The sequence below is a fragment of the Aquarana catesbeiana genome, linkage group LG03 (genome assembly GCF_042186555.1).
Source record: "Aquarana catesbeiana isolate 2022-GZ linkage group LG03, ASM4218655v1, whole genome shotgun sequence".
Taxonomy (NCBI): Eukaryota; Metazoa; Chordata; class Amphibia; order Anura; family Ranidae; genus Aquarana; species Aquarana catesbeiana.
Window position 1 is genome coordinate 685,486,561 of NC_133326.1, and position 20,214 is coordinate 685,506,774.

General features: G+C 48.3%; 1 protein-coding gene across 10 annotated transcripts in view; it reads left to right on the forward strand.

Moving 5' to 3' along the window:
* Positions 1–20,214, forward strand: part of MINK1 (misshapen like kinase 1) — a 274,895-nt gene that overhangs the window by 184,353 nt on the left and 70,328 nt on the right. For 4 of the 10 annotated variants that reach the window (XM_073622998.1, XM_073622999.1, XM_073623003.1 and 1 more), the window contains 6 exons: positions 2,224–2,399; positions 3,420–3,489; positions 5,177–5,381; positions 5,533–5,640; positions 13,859–13,945; positions 18,611–18,802. In XM_073622998.1, coding sequence (XP_073479099.1) covers positions 2,224–2,399; positions 3,420–3,489; positions 5,177–5,381; positions 5,533–5,640; positions 13,859–13,945; positions 18,611–18,802 — 838 coding nt within the window. The remainder of the gene's footprint in view (positions 1–2,223; positions 2,400–3,419; positions 3,490–5,176; positions 5,382–5,532; positions 5,641–13,858; positions 13,946–18,610; positions 18,803–20,214) is intronic. The other 6 variants (XM_073623004.1, XM_073623006.1, XM_073623000.1 and 3 more) reach the window with 5 other exon arrangements.

Sequence of the window (20,214 nt, forward strand, 5' to 3'; positions counted from 1 at the left end):
CTGTGCTGCATTGATGGCAGTGGTGAGGCTGCAGATGGGCACTGACCCTTATTTTGTTTCAAAGTTCCTTATTTAAAATTTAAGTTTTTTTTTCCTAAAACTTCCCTCTTAAAATGAATGTGCGTGTTATACGCCGATAAATATGGTAATTATATTTGGGAAAAAACGGATTGAAAAAATTCTTCTACTGGAAGTGGTTCACTTGATTTTATAGAAGGATTTGAACATGCGAAGAGTCACATAAGCCGGACATCACAACAAAACCCTGTGTATGGAAAGTGAACAGCCTCAGCCTGGGCTCCATCCAGGCCACACCCCAACACGATTTACGGGTCGAAATGCTTTGGGGGTGTGGCCTGAATGGACCCGCTGATAGGGAGGTGGGCACCTGAAGAATGACCTTACCACTTCCTTCCCCGCCCATAGTCAAATGACGTCCACAGGAGGGATCTCCTATCCTGGGCGGGCATCATATGACGTCCTCGGCTTCCCGGCCGTCTAGGGGGTGCATGCGCGCCCGCCGCGTCACTCGGGAGCCAATGCATGTGCCCGGCGTCCGTGATGTCCGCTGAGCACCCGCGATTGCAGGTAACAGAGCAGGGACATGGATCTGTGTGTAAACACACAGATCCACGTTCTGTCAGGGGAGAGGAGACCGATCGTGTGTTCCCAGTACAGAGGAACCCCGATCGGTCTCCTTCCCTTGTGAGTCCCCTCCCCCTACAGTTAGAATCACTCCCTAGGTAACACAGTTAACCCCTTCACTGCCCCCTAGTGTTAACTCCTTCCCTGCCAGTGACATTATACAGTAATCAGTGCATTTTTATAGCACTGATCGCTGTATAAATGTGAATGGTCCCAAAAAATGTGTCAAAAGTGTCCCATATGTCCGCCGCAATGTCACGATAAAAATCGCAGATCGCCACCATTACTAGTACAAAAAATAAATAATAAAAATGCCAAAAATCTATCCCCTATTTTGTAGGCGCTATAACTTTTACGCAAACCAATCAATATACGCTTATTGCGATTTTATTTTATTTTATTTTTTTTATTTGTATTTTTTACCAAAAATATGTAGAAGAATACATATCGGCTTAAACTGAGGAAAGAATTATTTTTTTTTTAAAAAATTGGGATATTTATTATAGCAAAAAGTAAAAAATATAGTTTTTTTTCAAACTTGTCACTCTTTTTTGTTTATAGCGCAAGAAATAAAAACTGCAGAGGTGATCAAATACCACCAAAAGAAAGCTCTGTGGGGGGAAAAAAAGATAAAAATTCATTTTTGTTGCAAGACCGCGCAATTGTCATTCAAAGTGTGACAGTGCTCAAAACTGAAAATTGGCCTGGGCAGGAAGGGGGTGAAAATGCCCGGTATTGAAGTGGTTAACGCAAATAGAGAAGAGTCCCATAAGTCGCACATCACAAAACCCTGTGTATGGAAAGTGAAAACCGCCCCAGTCTGGGCTCCATCCAGGCCACACCCCCAACGTGTTCTGCGGGCTGAAACACTATATATTGTCCCCCAAATGGACCCACTGATAGTGGGGTGGGCACCTGAAGAATGACCCTAATACGAAGGGTCCCATAAGCCGCACATCGCAACAAAATCCTGTGTGTGGAAAGTGATAACACTCCATCCAGGCCACACCACCAATGCGTTTCGACCCACAAAACATGTTTGGGGGTGTGGCCTGGATGGAGCCCAGTCTAAGGCTGTTTTCACTTTACAAACACAGGGTTTCGTTGTGATGTGAGGCTTATGGGTCTCTTCTCTTTGCACTGGTATCTACGGAGCGGGGACGAGCTCTGTCCTTGCCTGCACTCCCAGTGGTTGATAATAGAAGAGAACCCTTAGGAGCTTCGAGCGGCAGCCGCAGTTTCGCCATTGGTTCACAGTGAAGAATGACTCTCCCACCCTGCAGACTAGAAGAGAGTAGACTCTGGACCTGACATGTCACATGACGACAGCTTCAGGCGAGTATTTGGGCCATTTAGAGCAGGTTTTTTTAAATTCCATTACTGGGGTGATTAGCTAGAAGGGTCCAGGGGGTATTTGCGATAGGGAGGTCCCTGGCTGGACTTCAGCTTTTAGTTAACACTGGTCGCGAATCTGTTCTCAATCGAGAGCATATAGAAAATTCCCTACTGTATGCTGTTGATTGCTTATCTGTCTGGGCCTGGTCACACATTTGAAATTGCTCTCGTTTTTCTCTGAAGGTCAAAAAAATTTATTGAATTCATTGACACTTGTCTCATCAAGAACTACATGAACCGGCCACCAACTGAGCAGCTTCTGAAGTATCCATTCATCAGGGACCAGCCGACTGAGAGGCAGGTCAGGATCCAGCTGAAGGATCACATCGACCGTTCCAGAAAGAAACGCGGTGAGAAAGGTGTGTCCGCTGCCTTTAAGGGGCGGCCACAGACCTAAGAAAGGAGGTCGACAACCATATTTCCTTTTTTATTACACCGTGTGTCTTAGCCAGCAGTGCTAAACCAAGTACTATTTTATGCTTGTAAAGATAGGGGAGGAAAACAATGGGGGTTATACATTCTGTAAGGGGAAATCTGCAATTGGTACAGATATTCTGGTCTGGCCCTATCTACTGTCATTCCTAAAGGTGGTGACACACAATATAGTCCAGCTGAACCTGCTGAAAACTCACAGATCTGGAAACTTTCATATAATGCCTTTTGGAAACCTTAAAGCTGAAGTTTAGCTAAAAAAATAACCGCTTTTGTTACATGACTTACCTGTAATGAGGTATGTCACACAGTCTGCGCCAAGGGCCAATCATTTGCACGTGATTGCTGCTAGGCTCTGCCTCCTCCCACTCGGTAGTCAGTGTCGGGTGCATTCGCAGGTGTGAGTGCACCCTAACGCCTCTGTAGAATCCAGCGATCACTCTTGCAGAGCCTCAGGTGTTGCTAGAACCTTCAGCACCTGACATTTTTTGGTGTGTTGGATGCCTTTGTCTCCCCGGTGCCTGCTGTAGCGCTAACCACAGTCCCTAGTCACTAGTGTGTCCCTTATGCGCTACAGGAACATTTCAGTGACATCACAGTGGTTTAGGAAGAGGTGGGGGAGGGCGGCAGCGGCACCCAACTCACCCTGATGTGTCTGATGCGGAATTTGGGCAATTTTTTTTACACATATACAGTGTATTGCAGTGTTATGTTTAACTCTTTTAATGCAACAACAATGTCTCTGCATGGAATACAGCCAGGTCCAGGAACTCCCTAGGTTGTGACTGGACATTGTAAGAGAAGCAGCACATTAACTTCTATATACTGTATAGCGGCTGGGTTAATTTGTGTAGGAGTTTTGTGTCACTGTGGTGATATTGAAAAGTCTGCAGTTTTTGCAGCTTTTTGCTCTTTTGGCCTGCATTATGCTTTACTTTCTATTACAGATGAGACAGAGTATGAATACAGTGGCAGTGAGGACGAGGAAGAGAATCATGGAGAGGAAGGAGAGCCCAGGTAAGAGAATTTGCTTTGCACTCTTTCTGTTGTACACAGAACAGTGACCACCCGCACCTTTATGAACATTTACCATATCATTACATACACTGCTCCTAAAGCGCCTCAAAAAAGCTGCTCTCGGGACTTTTTTGAGCGTCCTGCCAGTGCGCCGCTCCAGTGTGAAAGCACTCAGGCTTTTATACTGGAGTGAGAGGAGAGGAGCATTGCAGGCGCTATTTTTAGCGCTATAGCGCCTGTAAAGCGCCTCATTGTGAAAGGGGTCTAAGAGTTCCTTTCACTGGAACTAAGGGGCCAAGTCCAACCCCTTAAAAACAACCCCACACCATAATCCCCCCTCCATCAAATGATTTGGACCAGTGCACAAAGGAAGGTTGAAAAGCTGAAGCTGTTATAGCTGCAAAGGGTGGGCCAACTCAATATTGAACCCTACGGACTAAGACTGGGGTTCCATTAAAGCCGTGGTTCACACAAAAATGGAACCTCCGCTTTTCGGAACCCCCCCCCCTCTGGTGTCACTTTTGGTACCTTTCAGGGAGGAGGGGGGTGCAGATACCCGTATATTACAGGTATTTGCACCCACTTCCGGGCATAGATAGCTACAGAATCTGCGGGTATCTACACCCCCCCCCCCTGCTGTCTGCTGGGAAACACACGGGTCCCAGAGACAGCAGAGACCATCTGGATTGTGCAGCGCGACTCGCGCATGCATGGTAGGGGCTGCACTTCCCGATTCCCTTACCGTAGATGGCGGCGGCAGCAGCACCCGAGAGCCGAGCGACGGATCGGCTTCGGGTGCCGACATCGCGGGTGCCCTGGACAGGTAAGTGTCCATATTTTAAAAGTCAGCAGCTGCAGTATTTGTAGCTGCTGACTTTTAAAAAAAAAAAAAAAAAAAGTCGGCAGAACTCCGCTTTAAAGTTCATGTGCGTGTAAAGGCAGGCGTCCCAATACTTTTGACAATATAGTGTACATAGGTCTGTGTTACAATGAACAAAAATCCACACCCACCTCAGAAAGTCCTCTTCGTATTTAAACAAAAGGATGCTTGAAAGTGGGAAAAGTTGACTTGGAGGAACTTCATTTGACAGCAGATGAACTATATAAATCGCATATAGCAGACCTCACCCAAGCTCAACTGCTAAATTCAAATGCAGAAGCTGGAGACCAATGCTGTGACTGGGGTGTTCAACTGCCAACACATGAAATCCATAACACATCTAACCGGCCACTAGGTGTACTCTTGACAGAATTCCTTTATTGGCTACACACAAAAGGACATGGTATCCAAAAGGCCAATGCGTTTTGGCTCACACAGCCTTCCTCGTAGCATGCCATGAGAAAGGCTGTGTCAGCTGAAACGCGTTGCATTTTGGATTCTGTGGCCTTTTTATGTGTAGACCAGAAGGGAATCTTGTCAAGAGTACACAGAGTGGCCACCTATATATGCTGCGGATTATATAACTGGCATGTTCTGATTAAAAATCACGCTTTTGTTCACTTAAAAAAAAAATACAAAACCTGCATAAAGCAGGTAAAATGCAGGTCAGAGGGAGGTCAATTGCATGTGTCAGTGAATTCTGAATGATCTCAAAGCTTTCATACTGATGTCAAGTGCCATCGAGGCAGGTCCTTATAAAGATATTATTTACTGTAAGTGCGTCGTATTGTGATTTGGTTCCATCAGCTCCATCATGAACGTGCCTGGAGAGTCCACACTCAGGCGTGAGTTTCTCCGGCTACAACAAGAGAACAAGAGCAATTCAGAAGCCCTGAAACAGCAGCAGATGGGCCCACAGCACCGCGATTCAGAGGCGCATATCAAGCAACTTCTTCATGAGCGCCAGAGACGTATCGAGGAGCAAAAAGAAGAGCGCCGACGTGTGGAAGAGGTGAGAAAATTGATCGATCATTTAGGGTTACGTGGCCCCTGGCGCCCACGGCTTTGATGCCTTGTTTATGCACATACATTTGGGATGTGGTCCTGATAGGTCTCACAGGGTTAACCTAGTCACAGGAGTTGACATGTCTGTTATTTTCCAGCAACAGCGGCGGGAGAGAGAGCAGAGGAAGCAGCAAGAAAAGGAACAACAGAGGAGGCGAGATGACCTGCGACGGGAGGAGGAGAGACGGATGGCTGAGAGGGAGCAAGTAAGTACACGTATCTGCAAATCTGTGTAACAGTAGATACTGGAATTATCAACACCACAGGCACAGAAAGTACAAATTTCTAGTAATTATTGACTGCATTTTATGTAAACGCCTCTTGTAACATACAAGCACATCTTTCCTGTCACTGCACCTTACTGCAAGATTGGACACTCCTCCCCTGTCACTACATTACTGGACACTTTTCCCCTGTCACTGCAAGACTGGACACTCCTCCCTTGTCACTGCAAGACTGGACACTCCTCCCCTGTCACTACATTACTGGACACTCCTCCCCTGTCACTACATTACTGGACGCTCCTCCCCTGTCAGTGCAAGACTGGACGCTCCTCCCCTGTCAGTGCAAGACTGGACGCTCCTCCCCTGTCAGTGCAAGACTAGACGCTCCTCCCCTGTCAGTGCAAGACTGGACGCTCCTCTCCTGTCAGTGCAAGACTGGACGCTCCTCCCCTGTCAGTGCAAGACTGGACGCTCCTCCCCTGTCAGTGCAAGACTGGACGCTCCTCCCCTGTCAGTGCAAGACTGGACGCTCCTCCCCTGTCAGTGCAAGACTGGACGCTCCTCCCCTGTCAGTGCAAGACTGGACGCTCCTCCCCTGTCAGTGCAAGACTGGACGCTCCTCCCCTGTCAGTGCAAGACTGGACGCTCCTCCCCTGTCAGTGCAAGACTGGACGCTCCTCCCCTGTCAGTGCAAGACTGGACGCTCCTCCCCTGTCAGTGCAAGACTGGACGCTCCTCCCCTGTCAGTGCAAGACTGGACGCTCCTCCCCTGTCAGTGCAAGACTGGACGCTCCTCCCCTGTCAGTGCAAGACTGGACGCTCCTCCCCTGTCAGTGCAAGACTGGACGCTCCTCCCCTGTCAGTGCAAGACTGGACGCTCCTCCCCTGTCAGTGCAAGACTGGACGCTCCTCCCCTGTCAGTGCAAGACTGGACGCTCCTCCCCTGTCAGTGCAAGACTGGACGCTCCTCCCCTGTCAGTGCAAGACTGGACGCTCCTCCCCTGTCAGTGCAAGACTGGACGCTCCTCCCCTGTCAGTGCAAGACTGGACGCTCCTCCCCTGTCAGTGCAAGACTGGACGCTCCTCCCCTGTCAGTGCAAGACTGGACGCTCCTCCCCTGTCAGTGCAAGACTGGACGCTCCTCCCCTGTCAGTGCAAGACTGGACGCTCCTCCCCTGTCAGTGCAAGACTGGACGCTCCTCCCCTGTCAGTGCAAGACTGGACGCTCCTCCCCTGTCAGTGCAAGACTGGACGCTCCTCCCCTGTCAGTGCAAGACTGGACGCTCCTCCCCTGTCAGTGCAAGACTGGACGCTCCTCCCCTGTCAGTGCAAGACTGGACGCTCCTCCCCTGTCAGTGCAAGACTGGACGCTCCTCCCCTGTCAGTGCAAGACTGGACGCTCCTCCCCTGTCAGTGCAAGACTGGACGCTCCTCCCCTGTCAGTGCAAGACTGGACGCTCCTCCCCTGTCAGTGCAAGACTGGACGCTCCTCCCCTGTCAGTGCAAGACTGGACGCTCCTCCCCTGTCAGTGCAAGACTGGACGCTCCTCCCCTGTCAGTGCAAGACTGGACGCTCCTCCCCTGTCAGTGCAAGACTGGACGCTCCTCCCCTGTCAGTGCAAGACTGGACGCTCCTCCCCTGTCAGTGCAAGACTGGACGCTCCTCCCCTGTCAGTGCAAGACTGGACGCTCCTCCCCTGTCAGTGCAAGACTGGACGCTCCTCCCCTGTCAGTGCAAGACTGGACGCTCCTCCCCTGTCAGTGCAAGACTGGACGCTCCTCCCCTGTCAGTGCAAGACTGGACGCTCCTCCCCTGTCAGTGCAAGACTGGACGCTCCTCCCCTGTCAGTGCAAGACTGGACGCTCCTCCCCTGTCAGTGCAAGACTGGACGCTCCTCCCCTGTCAGTGCAAGACTGGACGCTCCTCCCCTGTCAGTGCAAGACTGGACGCTCCTCCCCTGTCAGTGCAAGACTGGACGCTCCTCCCCTGTCAGTGCAAGACTGGACGCTCCTCCCCTGTCAGTGCAAGACTGGACGCTCCTCCCCTGTCAGTGCAAGACTGGACGCTCCTCCCCTGTCAGTGCAAGACTGGACGCTCCTCCCCTGTCAGTGCAAGACTGGACGCTCCTCCCCTGTCAGTGCAAGACTGGACGCTCCTCCCCTGTCAGTGCAAGACTGGACGCTCCTCCCCTGTCAGTGCAAGACTGGACGCTCCTCCCCTGTCAGTGCAAGACTGGACGCTCCTCCCCTGTCAGTGCAAGACTGGACGCTCCTCCCCTGTCAGTGCAAGACTGGACGCTCCTCCCCTGTCAGTGCAAGACTGGACGCTCCTCCCCTGTCAGTGCAAGACTGGACGCTCCTCCCCTGTCAGTGCAAGACTGGACGCTCCTCCCCTGTCAGTGCAAGACTGGACGCTCCTCCCCTGTCAGTGCAAGACTGGACGCTCCTCCCCTGTCAGTGCAAGACTGGACGCTCCTCCCCTGTCAGTGCAAGACTGGACGCTCCTCCCCTGTCAGTGCAAGACTGGACGCTCCTCCCCTGTCAGTGCAAGACTGGACGCTCCTCCCCTGTCAGTGCAAGACTGGACGCTCCTCCCCTGTCAGTGCAAGACTGGACGCTCCTCCCCTGTCAGTGCAAGACTGGACGCTCCTCCCCTGTCAGTGCAAGACTGGACGCTCCTCCCCTGTCAGTGCAAGACTGGACGCTCCTCCCCTGTCAGTGCAAGACTGGACGCTCCTCCCCTGTCAGTGCAAGACTGGACGCTCCTCCCCTGTCAGTGCAAGACTGGACGCTCCTCCCCTGTCAGTGCAAGACTGGACGCTCCTCCCCTGTCAGTGCAAGACTGGACGCTCCTCCCCTGTCAGTGCAAGACTGGACGCTCCTCCCCTGTCAGTGCAAGACTGGACGCTCCTCCCCTGTCAGTGCAAGACTGGACGCTCCTCCCCTGTCAGTGCAAGACTGGACGCTCCTCCCCTGTCAGTGCAAGACTGGACGCTCCTCCCCTGTCAGTGCAAGACTGGACGCTCCTCCCCTGTCAGTGCAAGACTGGACGCTCCTCCCCTGTCAGTGCAAGACTGGACGCTCCTCCCCTGTCAGTGCAAGACTGGACGCTCCTCCCCTGTCAGTGCAAGACTGGACGCTCCTCCCCTGTCAGTGCAAGACTGGACGCTCCTCCCCTGTCAGTGCAAGACTGGACGCTCCTCCCCTGTCAGTGCAAGACTGGACGCTCCTCCCCTGTCAGTGCAAGACTGGACGCTCCTCCCCTGTCAGTGCAAGACTGGACGCTCCTCCCCTGTCAGTGCAAGACTGGACGCTCCTCCCCTGTCAGTGCAAGACTGGACGCTCCTCCCCTGTCAGTGCAAGACTGGACGCTCCTCCCCTGTCAGTGCAAGACTGGACGCTCCTCCCCTGTCAGTGCAAGACTGGACGCTCCTCCCCTGTCAGTGCAAGACTGGACGCTCCTCCCCTGTCAGTGCAAGACTGGACGCTCCTCCCCTGTCAGTGCAAGACTGGACGCTCCTCCCCTGTCAGTGCAAGACTGGACGCTCCTCCCCTGTCAGTGCAAGACTGGACGCTCCTCCCCTGTCAGTGCAAGACTGGACGCTCCTCCCCTGTCAGTGCAAGACTGGACGCTCCTCCCCTGTCAGTGCAAGACTGGACGCTCCTCCCCTGTCAGTGCAAGACTGGACGCTCCTCCCCTGTCAGTGCAAGACTGGACGCTCCTCCCCTGTCAGTGCAAGACTGGACGCTCCTCCCCTGTCAGTGCAAGACTGGACGCTCCTCCCCTGTCAGTGCAAGACTGGACGCTCCTCCCCTGTCAGTGCAAGACTGGACGCTCCTCCCCTGTCAGTGCAAGACTGGACGCTCCTCCCCTGTCAGTGCAAGACTGGACGCTCCTCCCCTGTCAGTGCAAGACTGGACGCTCCTCCCCTGTCAGTGCAAGACTGGACGCTCCTCCCCTGTCAGTGCAAGACTGGACGCTCCTCCCCTGTCAGTGCAAGACTGGACGCTCCTCCCCTGTCAGTGCAAGACTGGACGCTCCTCCCCTGTCAGTGCAAGACTGGACGCTCCTCCCCTGTCAGTGCAAGACTGGACGCTCCTCCCCTGTCAGTGCAAGACTGGACGCTCCTCCCCTGTCAGTGCAAGACTGGACGCTCCTCCCCTGTCAGTGCAAGACTGGACGCTCCTCCCCTGTCAGTGCAAGACTGGACGCTCCTCCCCTGTCAGTGCAAGACTGGACGCTCCTCCCCTGTCAGTGCAAGACTGGACGCTCCTCCCCTGTCAGTGCAAGACTGGACGCTCTTCCCGCCAGACTGGACGCGCCTCGCATGTGCCTGCCAGACTGGACGCGCCTCGCCTTACTGCAAAGCTCCACACACTTTTCCATTCACTGTACCTTACTATGACATTGAGCCTACCTCTCTTGTGACTTTCTTACAAGACTGTACACAGTTGTTACTGCACTTCACTACAAGCCTAGACAATGATCACAGCTCTCCTTTAACTGCAACACTGAACATGCATCTCCTGTAAGTGCCTTTCTCTGTCACTTATCTGAAATATCACTGTGAAATAGACCTCTCCTGTAACTGTAATTCACTGCAAGACTACACCTGCCTGTCCTTTCATTTCACCAGAATATTGGACACACCTCAACTGTCACTGCAGGCACTACAGGACTGAACACAGCTCAAAATATACTAAAATGTTTTATCTCAGCTTCTTAATTTTATTTTATTTTGTGATTTTTTTTTTTTTCAGTGTTTCCTGCCTGTGTTACCCTGCAATGAATGTGACTGATTTGTGTGGGTCTTCTGTGTGTGTGTAACATGGGCAGGGCGATTCCTCTCGTCCTCCATGTTGTGCATGTTACTGTTGTATGGAGTCGGCCATGTTGTTGGTGTAGGGAAGGGAATACTGTTCATGTGTAATGCGGGACTGTTCCCTTCTGAGCTGGTCCTTGTGTTCCTCTTTCCTAGCTTGTTCTATTCTGATTTATTTTATTGTTCATTGTGGGACACAGCACCATGGATCCTGCAGGAGGATTGACACTAAGAAACTTGACGGTTTCCACAACGAGAAGCAGTGGTCAGATTTTTGTTACTATTTTGTAGGAGAAAGGCCTTTTGTCTACAATTCTAAATTGTTAATTATGCAAATTTTCTAATTCTACGCTGAACATTAATACCTGACCTCACAACTGCTTTTCCAGCTGAATGGCGCAAATTCCCACCGGCACTCTAAAGTCGCCCTCCCAGAAGAGTGGAGACTGTTAAAGCCACAAAGGGGAGGCCAACTCCATATTAATGGCTATGGTTTTAGAATGGGATGTCCATCAAGCTTATATAGGTGTGATGGTCAGGATTCCACAAACTTTTGGCCATATAGTGTACCTGACCTTTTTAACATGCCCACAATAGAGATTGTACCATCTTCTGAGAAGGGGGGGGGGGGACTTGAACAGATAGCAAATAGCTGAGTGAGTAGTCTATAACCTTATTCATCCTCTTCTTTTGCCCTTTTATGCCCCTCTAATGAGTGTGTACTATACAGGCAGTGAAATGACACGGCTTTGCGTTAAGTTGAATTTTGGAAGTCTAGTAACAGGAACTGAGGCACTGATCGTACAAAAAGAGCATACGTTCTTCTATTTTCTACTTAGTTCCCAATTGATTAAAGTGGTTGTAAACCTCAGACATGAAATGTGAACAAAGCATATCCCTCTATAGCATGGGTCTCAAACTGGCGGCCCTCCAGCTGTTGCAAAACTGCAAGTCCCATCATGCCTCTGCCTGTGGGAGTCATGCTTGTAACTGTCAGCCTTGCAATGCCTCATGGGACTTGTAGGTTCGCAAAGGCTGGAGGGCCACCAGTTTGAGATCCCTGCTCTATAGTGTGTACTTGTCTCAATGCAGAGCACTAAGTGTCATTTCTATCTGCTGCCTCCTTCCTCTGCTATCAGCATGAATCATTTCTGACAAGTTTTCCTGACACCAAGAGAGAAATGGTGGCAGGGGAGGGACCTCCAGCAGACTGACAGGCTCAGCTCTGTTCCTGTGTGCTTTGTGAAGGGGTGGGGGGTGTCCCTCCCCCTCCCTTTCCCTTCCCCTCTCCTCCCTTTCCCTTCCCCTCCCCCCAATATGTTGTACTTTTTGCTATAATAAATATCCCACATTTTTTATCAAAAAAACCCCAATTTTTTTCCTCAGTTTAGGCCGATACGTATTCTTCTACGTATTTTTGGTAAAAAAAAACGCAATAAACATATATTGATTGGTTTGCGCAAAAGTTATAGCGTCTACAAAATAGGGGATAGATTTATGGCATTTTTATTTTTTAAAATTTTTTTTTCTAGTAATGGCGGCGATCTTCGTTTTTTTTTTTTTTTTTTATTGGGACTGCGACATTATGGCGGACACATCGGACACATTTGACACATTTTTGAAACCATTGACAATTATACAGCGATCAGTGCTATAGAAATGCACTGATTACTGTGTAAATGTCACTGGCAGGGAAGGGGTTAACACTAGGGGGCGATCAAAGGGTTAATTGTGTTCCCTCGTGTGTGTTCTAACTGGGGAGGGGGACTGTCTAGGAGGAGAGAGAGAGAGATCTGTGTTCATACTTGGTATGAACACACAATCTATCTCCCCTCCCCTGAAAGAACTGGTTTACACACACAGATCCCGGTTCTCGCTCTGTAACGAGCGATCGTGGAAGCCCGGTGGTTATCGCGACCACCGGGCACTCGCATCAGGGTCAGGCACACGCTGCGGGCGTGCGCACCACTAGTGGCCAAAAGGTGAAGCGACATAAGGTAACATCATTTCGCCCAGCCGTGCCATTCTGCCGCAGTAAAACTGCGGCGGCTGGTCGGCAAGCAGTTAAATAGGTGTTCTGCCTGGAAAAAAAAAAAAAAATTAATAGCAGCTACAAATACTGTAGCTGCTGACTTTTAATATAAAGGACACTTGCCTGTCCAGGGAGCTTGCGTTATCGGCACCCGAAGCCGACCGTCATCTTGCAGCTTCACAGCCTGTTTCCTACTGCGCACACGCGAATCGCTCTGCACTTTCTGAATGGTCCCGCTGTCTTCTGGGTCCAGCGTGTCTCCCAGAAGGCAGCAGGCGGGGGGAAGGAGGAGGGGCCGTAAATTACGTAGATCGCCGCACAACGATTGCGGCGATCTTACCCGGACGTGGGCGCGTTTCCTGGTTTTGACAAGAATCCGCTCCCACCGAAAAAGGTGCCAAATCTGGCAGCGAGGGGGGGTGAGGAAGCAAGCAAGCAGAGCTTCCACTTTTGGGTGGAGCTCTGCTTTTAAAGTGGTTGTAAACCCTTACATAGACCCAGGTGGTACACAGAGATTAAACAAATCCTACTACATAAGTTGTACCTGCTTATCTACAGTATTCTTTTCTCTACATCAGTTCAAAGTCCAGAATTTAAAAAGCTTGTCTGAGCTGTCTGAAAAAAGGGACAGAGAGCTGAAGTTACATTCTGCAGAGCGAGGAGAGTTCTGAGAGCTGACCGGAACACACAGCACACAGGAACAGAGCTGAGGCTGTCAATCAGCCTGGAGGTCCCTCCCCTGTCACCTTTTTTTTCTCTTGGTGTCTGCAAAACTTGCCAGAAGTGATTCTTGTTGATAGCAGAGAAATGAAGCAGTAGGCAAAAGTGACACTTAGTGCTCTTAATTGAGACAAGTACACACTATAGAGGGATATGCTTTGTTCATATTTCATGTCTGAGGTTTACAACCACTTTAAGGCTTAGACCAAATGTGATCTCTTTTGTCAGTGAATCTGGTCCATACAAGGGTTGTGTCGTTTGCTCTAATTTTGCGGCTTGTAAAAATAAATAAAAATTAGCATAAAAGGGCCGCCTTTAGCACTGAGACATGGGTATTTGGAGCTCTTTGTTTCTATGTAAGTTGGTTGGGGTTTCATACCAACATTGATAAACACAAAGAATCAGAACCAGACCTCTCCAAAGCCAACAAGTCCAACCATCATGTGTGGTTACCGTCAATCCCCCCCCGCCGGCAAAGAGTGTATCCGATGGTGCTGTGTCCCCCAGTGAACTCAAGGAGAAAAAGGATTTTATGGTGAGTAAAAATAAATAAATAAAATAAAAAGAAATCCAGATTTCTCCCATCTTGTCTTTCGGCTATCTCTGCCTCTCTCTCCTCCTCTAGGAATATATCAGACACAAGTTAGAGGAAGAACAGAGACAGTTAGAGATTCTCCAGCAGCAGCTTCTGCAGGAACAGGCCCTCTTACTGGTAAATCATCAGTTCGTTCCTCTTGCCTTTTACCGTGCGGCCCCTCTTCACTTTTGTCATAGGTTACATTTATTCCTGTAGATCTAGCACCAGCCTGCACCCGCCAGAGCCTCAACCATGCCATCGCCATACAGCTCCGTGACACTGCCCAGCTACGTCATTGGCTGTTCTACATACGACCTCCGCAATACCATGTCACCAGCAAGGGGGGGCTCTCCCTCAGTCTACCCTTCATTCCTTCCATAGCTTAGGCAGACAAAGACTTTTTTTTTTTTTTTTTTTGTCAGTTTCTCACCAGAATCCCTGAATCGGGAAATGCCATTGGTGTCAACAACAACAACAAAAAAATAAACTTAGGCAGGGGGTATCAAGCAACATTTTTAATTTTTATTTTTTTATGGTTGAACTAGATGGACTTGTGTCTTTTTTCAACCTAATTATGTAACAGTTGCTAAGAAAAAAAAAATTCACCTGTTGATCAAGAGTCAAAATGCATTAGGAAATGGATAATGGGGTGAAAAAAAGAGACGCAAGTAAAATGCATAGCTTTAGATTTTTATAAACCCGGGGAAAGAAATGGGATTGAAAACAGTAACATTTTTACTTTTTCTTTTCTTTTTTTTTCTTTTTTTTTACCTTTTTACGTTGGATGTAAAATATATTAAAAGAGAAGTACGGCTGAAGTTTTTTTTTTGCAATACTTCTCTTTTGTTATTCAAGGGATTACATTTTTATTTTGTCCTCATGTGACCCAGATTCAGCTATTGCCCGCTTACAGAGGACGTGGGCAGAGCTGTATCAGGCTGAGGAAGGATCCTGACGATATTGTTGGGATCCACCCCGCTGCTTGATTGACAGCTGACTCCACCTTTCAGTATGCAACTGAAAGCTGAAGCCAGCCATGCCTGCCCTTTCCCCAGCCCAGCGCTCCATGAGCACTAGGGGCACCGCTCTTTGCTAACAACTGAGCAATCAGCCGTCATGTGATCGCTCAGTTCTCGGTCTTAGGGGTGAAGTGGGACAGCTGCAGCATCACACGTATGCTGCAATGAAGAGGTGAATATAAATGGCTATTTTTTTATTTATTTTTTAAGCCCATTCTTCTTCTTTAAGACAAGGTCACTCCACCCAAGACATCATCATGTCAGCGCTGCTTTCTGCATTGTTTTGTAAGTGAAGGGTGATACCTCCCTAGAGACCAGATCCAAGATGCCCTGCGCTCACAGGATGCCCTCAAACTTTTCCTAAATGTAGGATTGGGCCCCACCAATTACTCTTTTGTTGTCCATAAAGCCTGACCAATAAGATCATTTGTCTTTGGCCAGAGGAATTGCAATTGATGGAGCTTAACTTGGTTACAGAAGGTCCAACACCGGTTGCAAAGTAGCACAAATCAAAGAGGGGGACAGAGAAGGGCTAGCTGCATAAGAAAGGTCTTAAAGCGGAGCTCCATCCGCTTTTTTGCACCCTCTCTCTACTGTCACATTTGGCACTTTTTTTGGGGGGGGGGGGGGGGGGGAGGGGAGTGGGTACTTGGTTTTGACTGTTACCCACTCCCACTTCTGGGTTTAGATTGCCAGAATGGGCAAGCTTAGGCAGTAAGGTACTGAAGCTTTGCCTGTCAGAACAGCCCAGTGTTTGGCTGATAGGAGACAGCTATGTATGTGTATATATAGATATAATGTATATATATAGATATATATCTATATCTATATAGATATATATCTATATATCTTTATATAGAGATAGATAGATAGAGATATATAAATAGAGATATATATCTATATATATATATAGATCTATATATATATAGATCTATATATATATAGATCTATATATATCTATATATATATATATAGATATATATATATATATATCCTATGATAGAAATATGAAGGCTGGCATTCCTGAGGTTAGTTACCCAGCCTTTATCCTGAACTACTGTCTTTAATACCTTTTTAGGACTCGTACGCGCAGGTGGCTTGGCAATGGTTTTACTGCGCCCCCCCCCCCAACCACCCACCTTGACTAGGGCATTCTGCCGTTCAGGGGCTGTACACCTGCTGCGGCAAATATTAAATGGGATGCTGCTTTCTGGAGGCTTGCTTGCTCGCCCACTGAACGTAACCCAGTGAAGTGAACGGAGCCAAGCAGAAAACAACCCTGCACGGAGTTGTCTGCCGGGGTGGGTCGGCATTTTGAGGGTTTAGACTCACTTACTTGTTCCAGGTCAGTGACTGAAAATGTATTAAAGCCAGAGGATCAGAATACCATCCGGGCACTTGCATTTTCTGAAGAAAGTCAGCAGTAGCAGCGCCATAGTTCGCTCAAGGCAGGTAATATGACTGCCAAAATTTTAATTACCATCCCTTTCTTCCCCTGTTAAAATAACTCCACTGTTCATCACTGGGCGTTTATCCTGCTATACTCGTGGCTTTAGGCTGCAGCAGGGCAATAGCTGCCTTTACAGTATACATTTCTTATCTCCCTTTGCTGTACAGAATGTAAACAACTCCCTAATATCCTGAAGAGTGTGTGGACACCTAAATATGAGTCTTATACATATTTAGCATTTTCCACTCTTTAGTGCCAATTTTCATTTATGCATGAGGAGATAATTCAGAAAATCACACAACCGGTGGCATAATGTGCTTTTCACAAAGGAGTACTTTAGCATTGCATCCTGCTTTGTGGACCATGGACCACAGGGTAACGAAAGGGTTGCAGCAAAGCAGAAGTTTTGTGGGTTTTACATTTTTGGGCATGAATGATTGAGAAGCTTTTTAGGTAGAGCTATTATCCCTGTCCTTTCCTGCGGTTTCCACACTGCCACCCTCTCGTCTCTCCCTTTCACTGTGTTAAAGCTTGAGACCCGTTCTTTTTTTATTACTGTAAATGAACTATGTGTCCTTGTTTGTACTTGGTGTGAGGGGTTATTCATAACACTGGGAAGAATGTGTACTGGTTATGTTTCCTATAGCCACCAATCAGATTGCAGCTTGCAGATTGCAGCTTTCACTTTACTGGAAGGAGCTTACAGTTTAGACCCCTTTCACACTGGGGCTGTCCATGCATTAGCGGTAAAGCACCGCTTGTTTTATCGGTGCTTTACCGCTGTTTAACCTGCCTTTTTCGGCCGCTAGCAGGGAGCTTTTAACCCCCGCTAGCGGCAAGAAGGGGTTAAAGACGTCCGCCTTTTCGAAGTGCTTTTCAGGCGCTTCGGAAGCACTGCCCATTGACTGCAATGGGCAGGGGCAGTTTGGCAGCACTGTATACAGCCCTGCCAAACCGCCCCAAAGATGCTGCTTTCAGGACTTTTTCTATTGTCCTGCTAGCGCACGGCCCCAGTGTGAAAGCATTTGGGCTTTCACATTCGGGCAGCATAGGCGGTAGTTTTCAGGCACTTTACAGGTGCTATTTCTAGAGCTAAAACGCCTGAAAACTGCCTTAGCGTGAAAGGGGTCTAAATGTGGTAGGGTGTAGAGACACACACACTTACTATATGCAGACAATCCTGAGCTAGTCATATCAGTCTCACCAGAGGAGCTTACACTCTAATGTCCCCACAACAGTCACACAGTGCTGTACAGAGAATGCTGAAACATTTACATCGTAGTTGTTGTTATATATAGTTATGTATATATATATATATATATATATATATATATATATATTTATATATAGTTATGTATGTATGTATGTATATATATATATATATATATATATATATATATATATATATATATATATATATATATATATATAAAATATTTATAATATAGCGCTGTCTTATTCTGCAGTGCTACTGAGCCATTCACATCAGTCTCTGCACCACAGGAGCTTTCACTCTAATGTCTCCACCATAGTCGCACACTATTATTGCTATTATACATTTATATAACACTGTCATATTCTGCAATGCTGTACAGAGAATACTGAGCCATTCCCATCAGTCTCTACCACAGAGGAGCTTACGCTCTAATGTCCACAGTCACACAGTATTCTTATTTATTAATACAATTCTGACATATTCCGCAGTGCTGTACAAAAAACACTGAGCCAGTCACATCAGTCTCTGCCCTAGAGAAGCTTACACTCTAATACCCACCCCCACACCATCATTATTATTATTATACGTGTATATAGCTCTGACATATTCCACAGTGCTGTATAGAAAAAGTTGAGCCAGCCGCATCATTCTCTGCACCAGAGGAGCTTACACTCTAATATCTCCCCCCGCAGTCGCACACTATTTATTATACATTTATATAGCTCTGACATATACCGCAGTGCTGTACAGAGGTTTCTGAGACATTCACATTGGTCTCTTGAAGACGGATGAAACTGGAACACCAGGAAGAAGCTTTTAGACTTAGAGAAAGCATACAAAGACTACACAAATGGTGCTACTTCTGGAAAAGGACACAGGGCCCCATATTCTGCTTTACCGCTGCAGTGTTAACCAATAAGCCTCTGTGTGAAAGCGAAGATGTAGATTGGTGGCGATGGGTTACAAATCCATGTATTACTTTCTGCTGCATCACTGAATACCCCTGTTAGTCTACACTGCTTCCTGTAGTTTTAGTAGAATGGTTCTCATTTTTTGATACTTCTAACAATTGACTGTCATTCCACTGAGGCACTGAACAAGCTTTGTCTGGGCAGGAGTACAAGCGCAAGCAGCTGGAGGAGCAGCGCCAGTCAGAGCGCCTGCAACGACAACTCCAGCAGGAGCACGCCTATCTGAAGTCGCTGCAGCAGCAGCAACAGCAGCAGCAACAACAAGAGAAGAAGCCCCTGTACCATTATAACCGGGCTGTCATGGCCCCCAGTGAGAAGCCAGCCTGGGCCAGAGAGGTAGGTGCACTTCTAGCCCCATGTATTCCTCCTTGTAGCCCCATCTACTCCTCACCTACATATCCCTGCTCAGTGCTGTGTTTAATTCTCCAGGTATATTTGTGACCTGTCTGGGATATGGACAGAGAAGGCCATTTATTCATCATCACATAGAGCCAGCTTTCTGATTTTTAAGCAGCACATATTGTAAACCCCTTTCCTTGGGGAGTCACTAACCCGGAGCAAGCTGCCAGGTCTGAAGTCCCTACTTCAATAGCTGCCTGCTGTTTCTGGATCAATGAATCATAAGCTTTCAGCAGGGATCCTTTTAATGTCTGTAGGCAGCTTAAAGTTTTTTAAAGGCACAGTTTGTATTTTGTTATACTTACCTGATGTGTGCAATGAGCACTTAAGCAGCCCTGATTCTCTTCTTGTCAGGTCCCTGGCTGGTGCTCCTAGTCCCCCCCCCCGTCCAGTGCCCTCAAAGTAAGCTGCTTTCTATGGGGGGCACTCGTGCCTGCTCATCGCTAAGCCGGAACTGTGTGTGTGTCTTGGCCCTGCTCACTGCTGTCTGCAAACTGGCTGTGATAGACAGCAGCAGGAGCCAATGGCTTCCGCTGCTGTCTGTGTCAATGAGAAGATCTTTTGCATATCGCTGGATGGAGATGGGGCTCAGATACGTTTAGGAGGGGGTGGGGGCAGGCTACGAGGTTTTTTACCTTGATGCAGAGAATGCATTAAGGTAAGAAAAAAACCTTCTTCCCTTTAGAACAACTACTTTATTATATGCTGTTTCCATGCAGGACAACTAAGCAGAAAGCTGACTCTGCATATGAAAGGAGCGCATATGGCTTATGTTCCTTTGCAGACGGAGTACACATAAGAGCAAAGTTTTCTACAGCATTGAAAAGCTGAGCTCCACGAGCAAAAGAAAAATCATAGTCCTAACATAAATACCTGCAAAAACGCCCTAAATCGCACATGTATTTATATAAATATCTCCTTCCAGTGTTAAATGCCTTACTTTAACCTCTTTATGACCACCCACCACATATGTGCGCCAGCAAAAGGGTGGGCTTTTAATGCCTATGAGCTGCGTTGCTGGGCAGCTGATGTTTATGTGCTGAGAGCGCACTCAGTGCATACTCCCAGTACAAAGACTACTCTTGGTCTAGACCAGGGATCTCCAAACTACATCCCTCCAGCTGTTGTGGAACTACACGTTCCTTAAGCCGTTGTAAAACTCTGACACTTACAGACATGACTAGGTAGGATGGGAATTGTAGTTCCTGAACAACTGGAGGGCCACAGTTTGGAGACCCCTGGTCTAGACTAAAGATTGGTAGCAGGCAGGGCCGGATTCTGAGCATGTGACCACTGTGATCGCTAATGCTTCTTACCACCCCCTCGGGCATTCTAAACTGTTTAAAGGG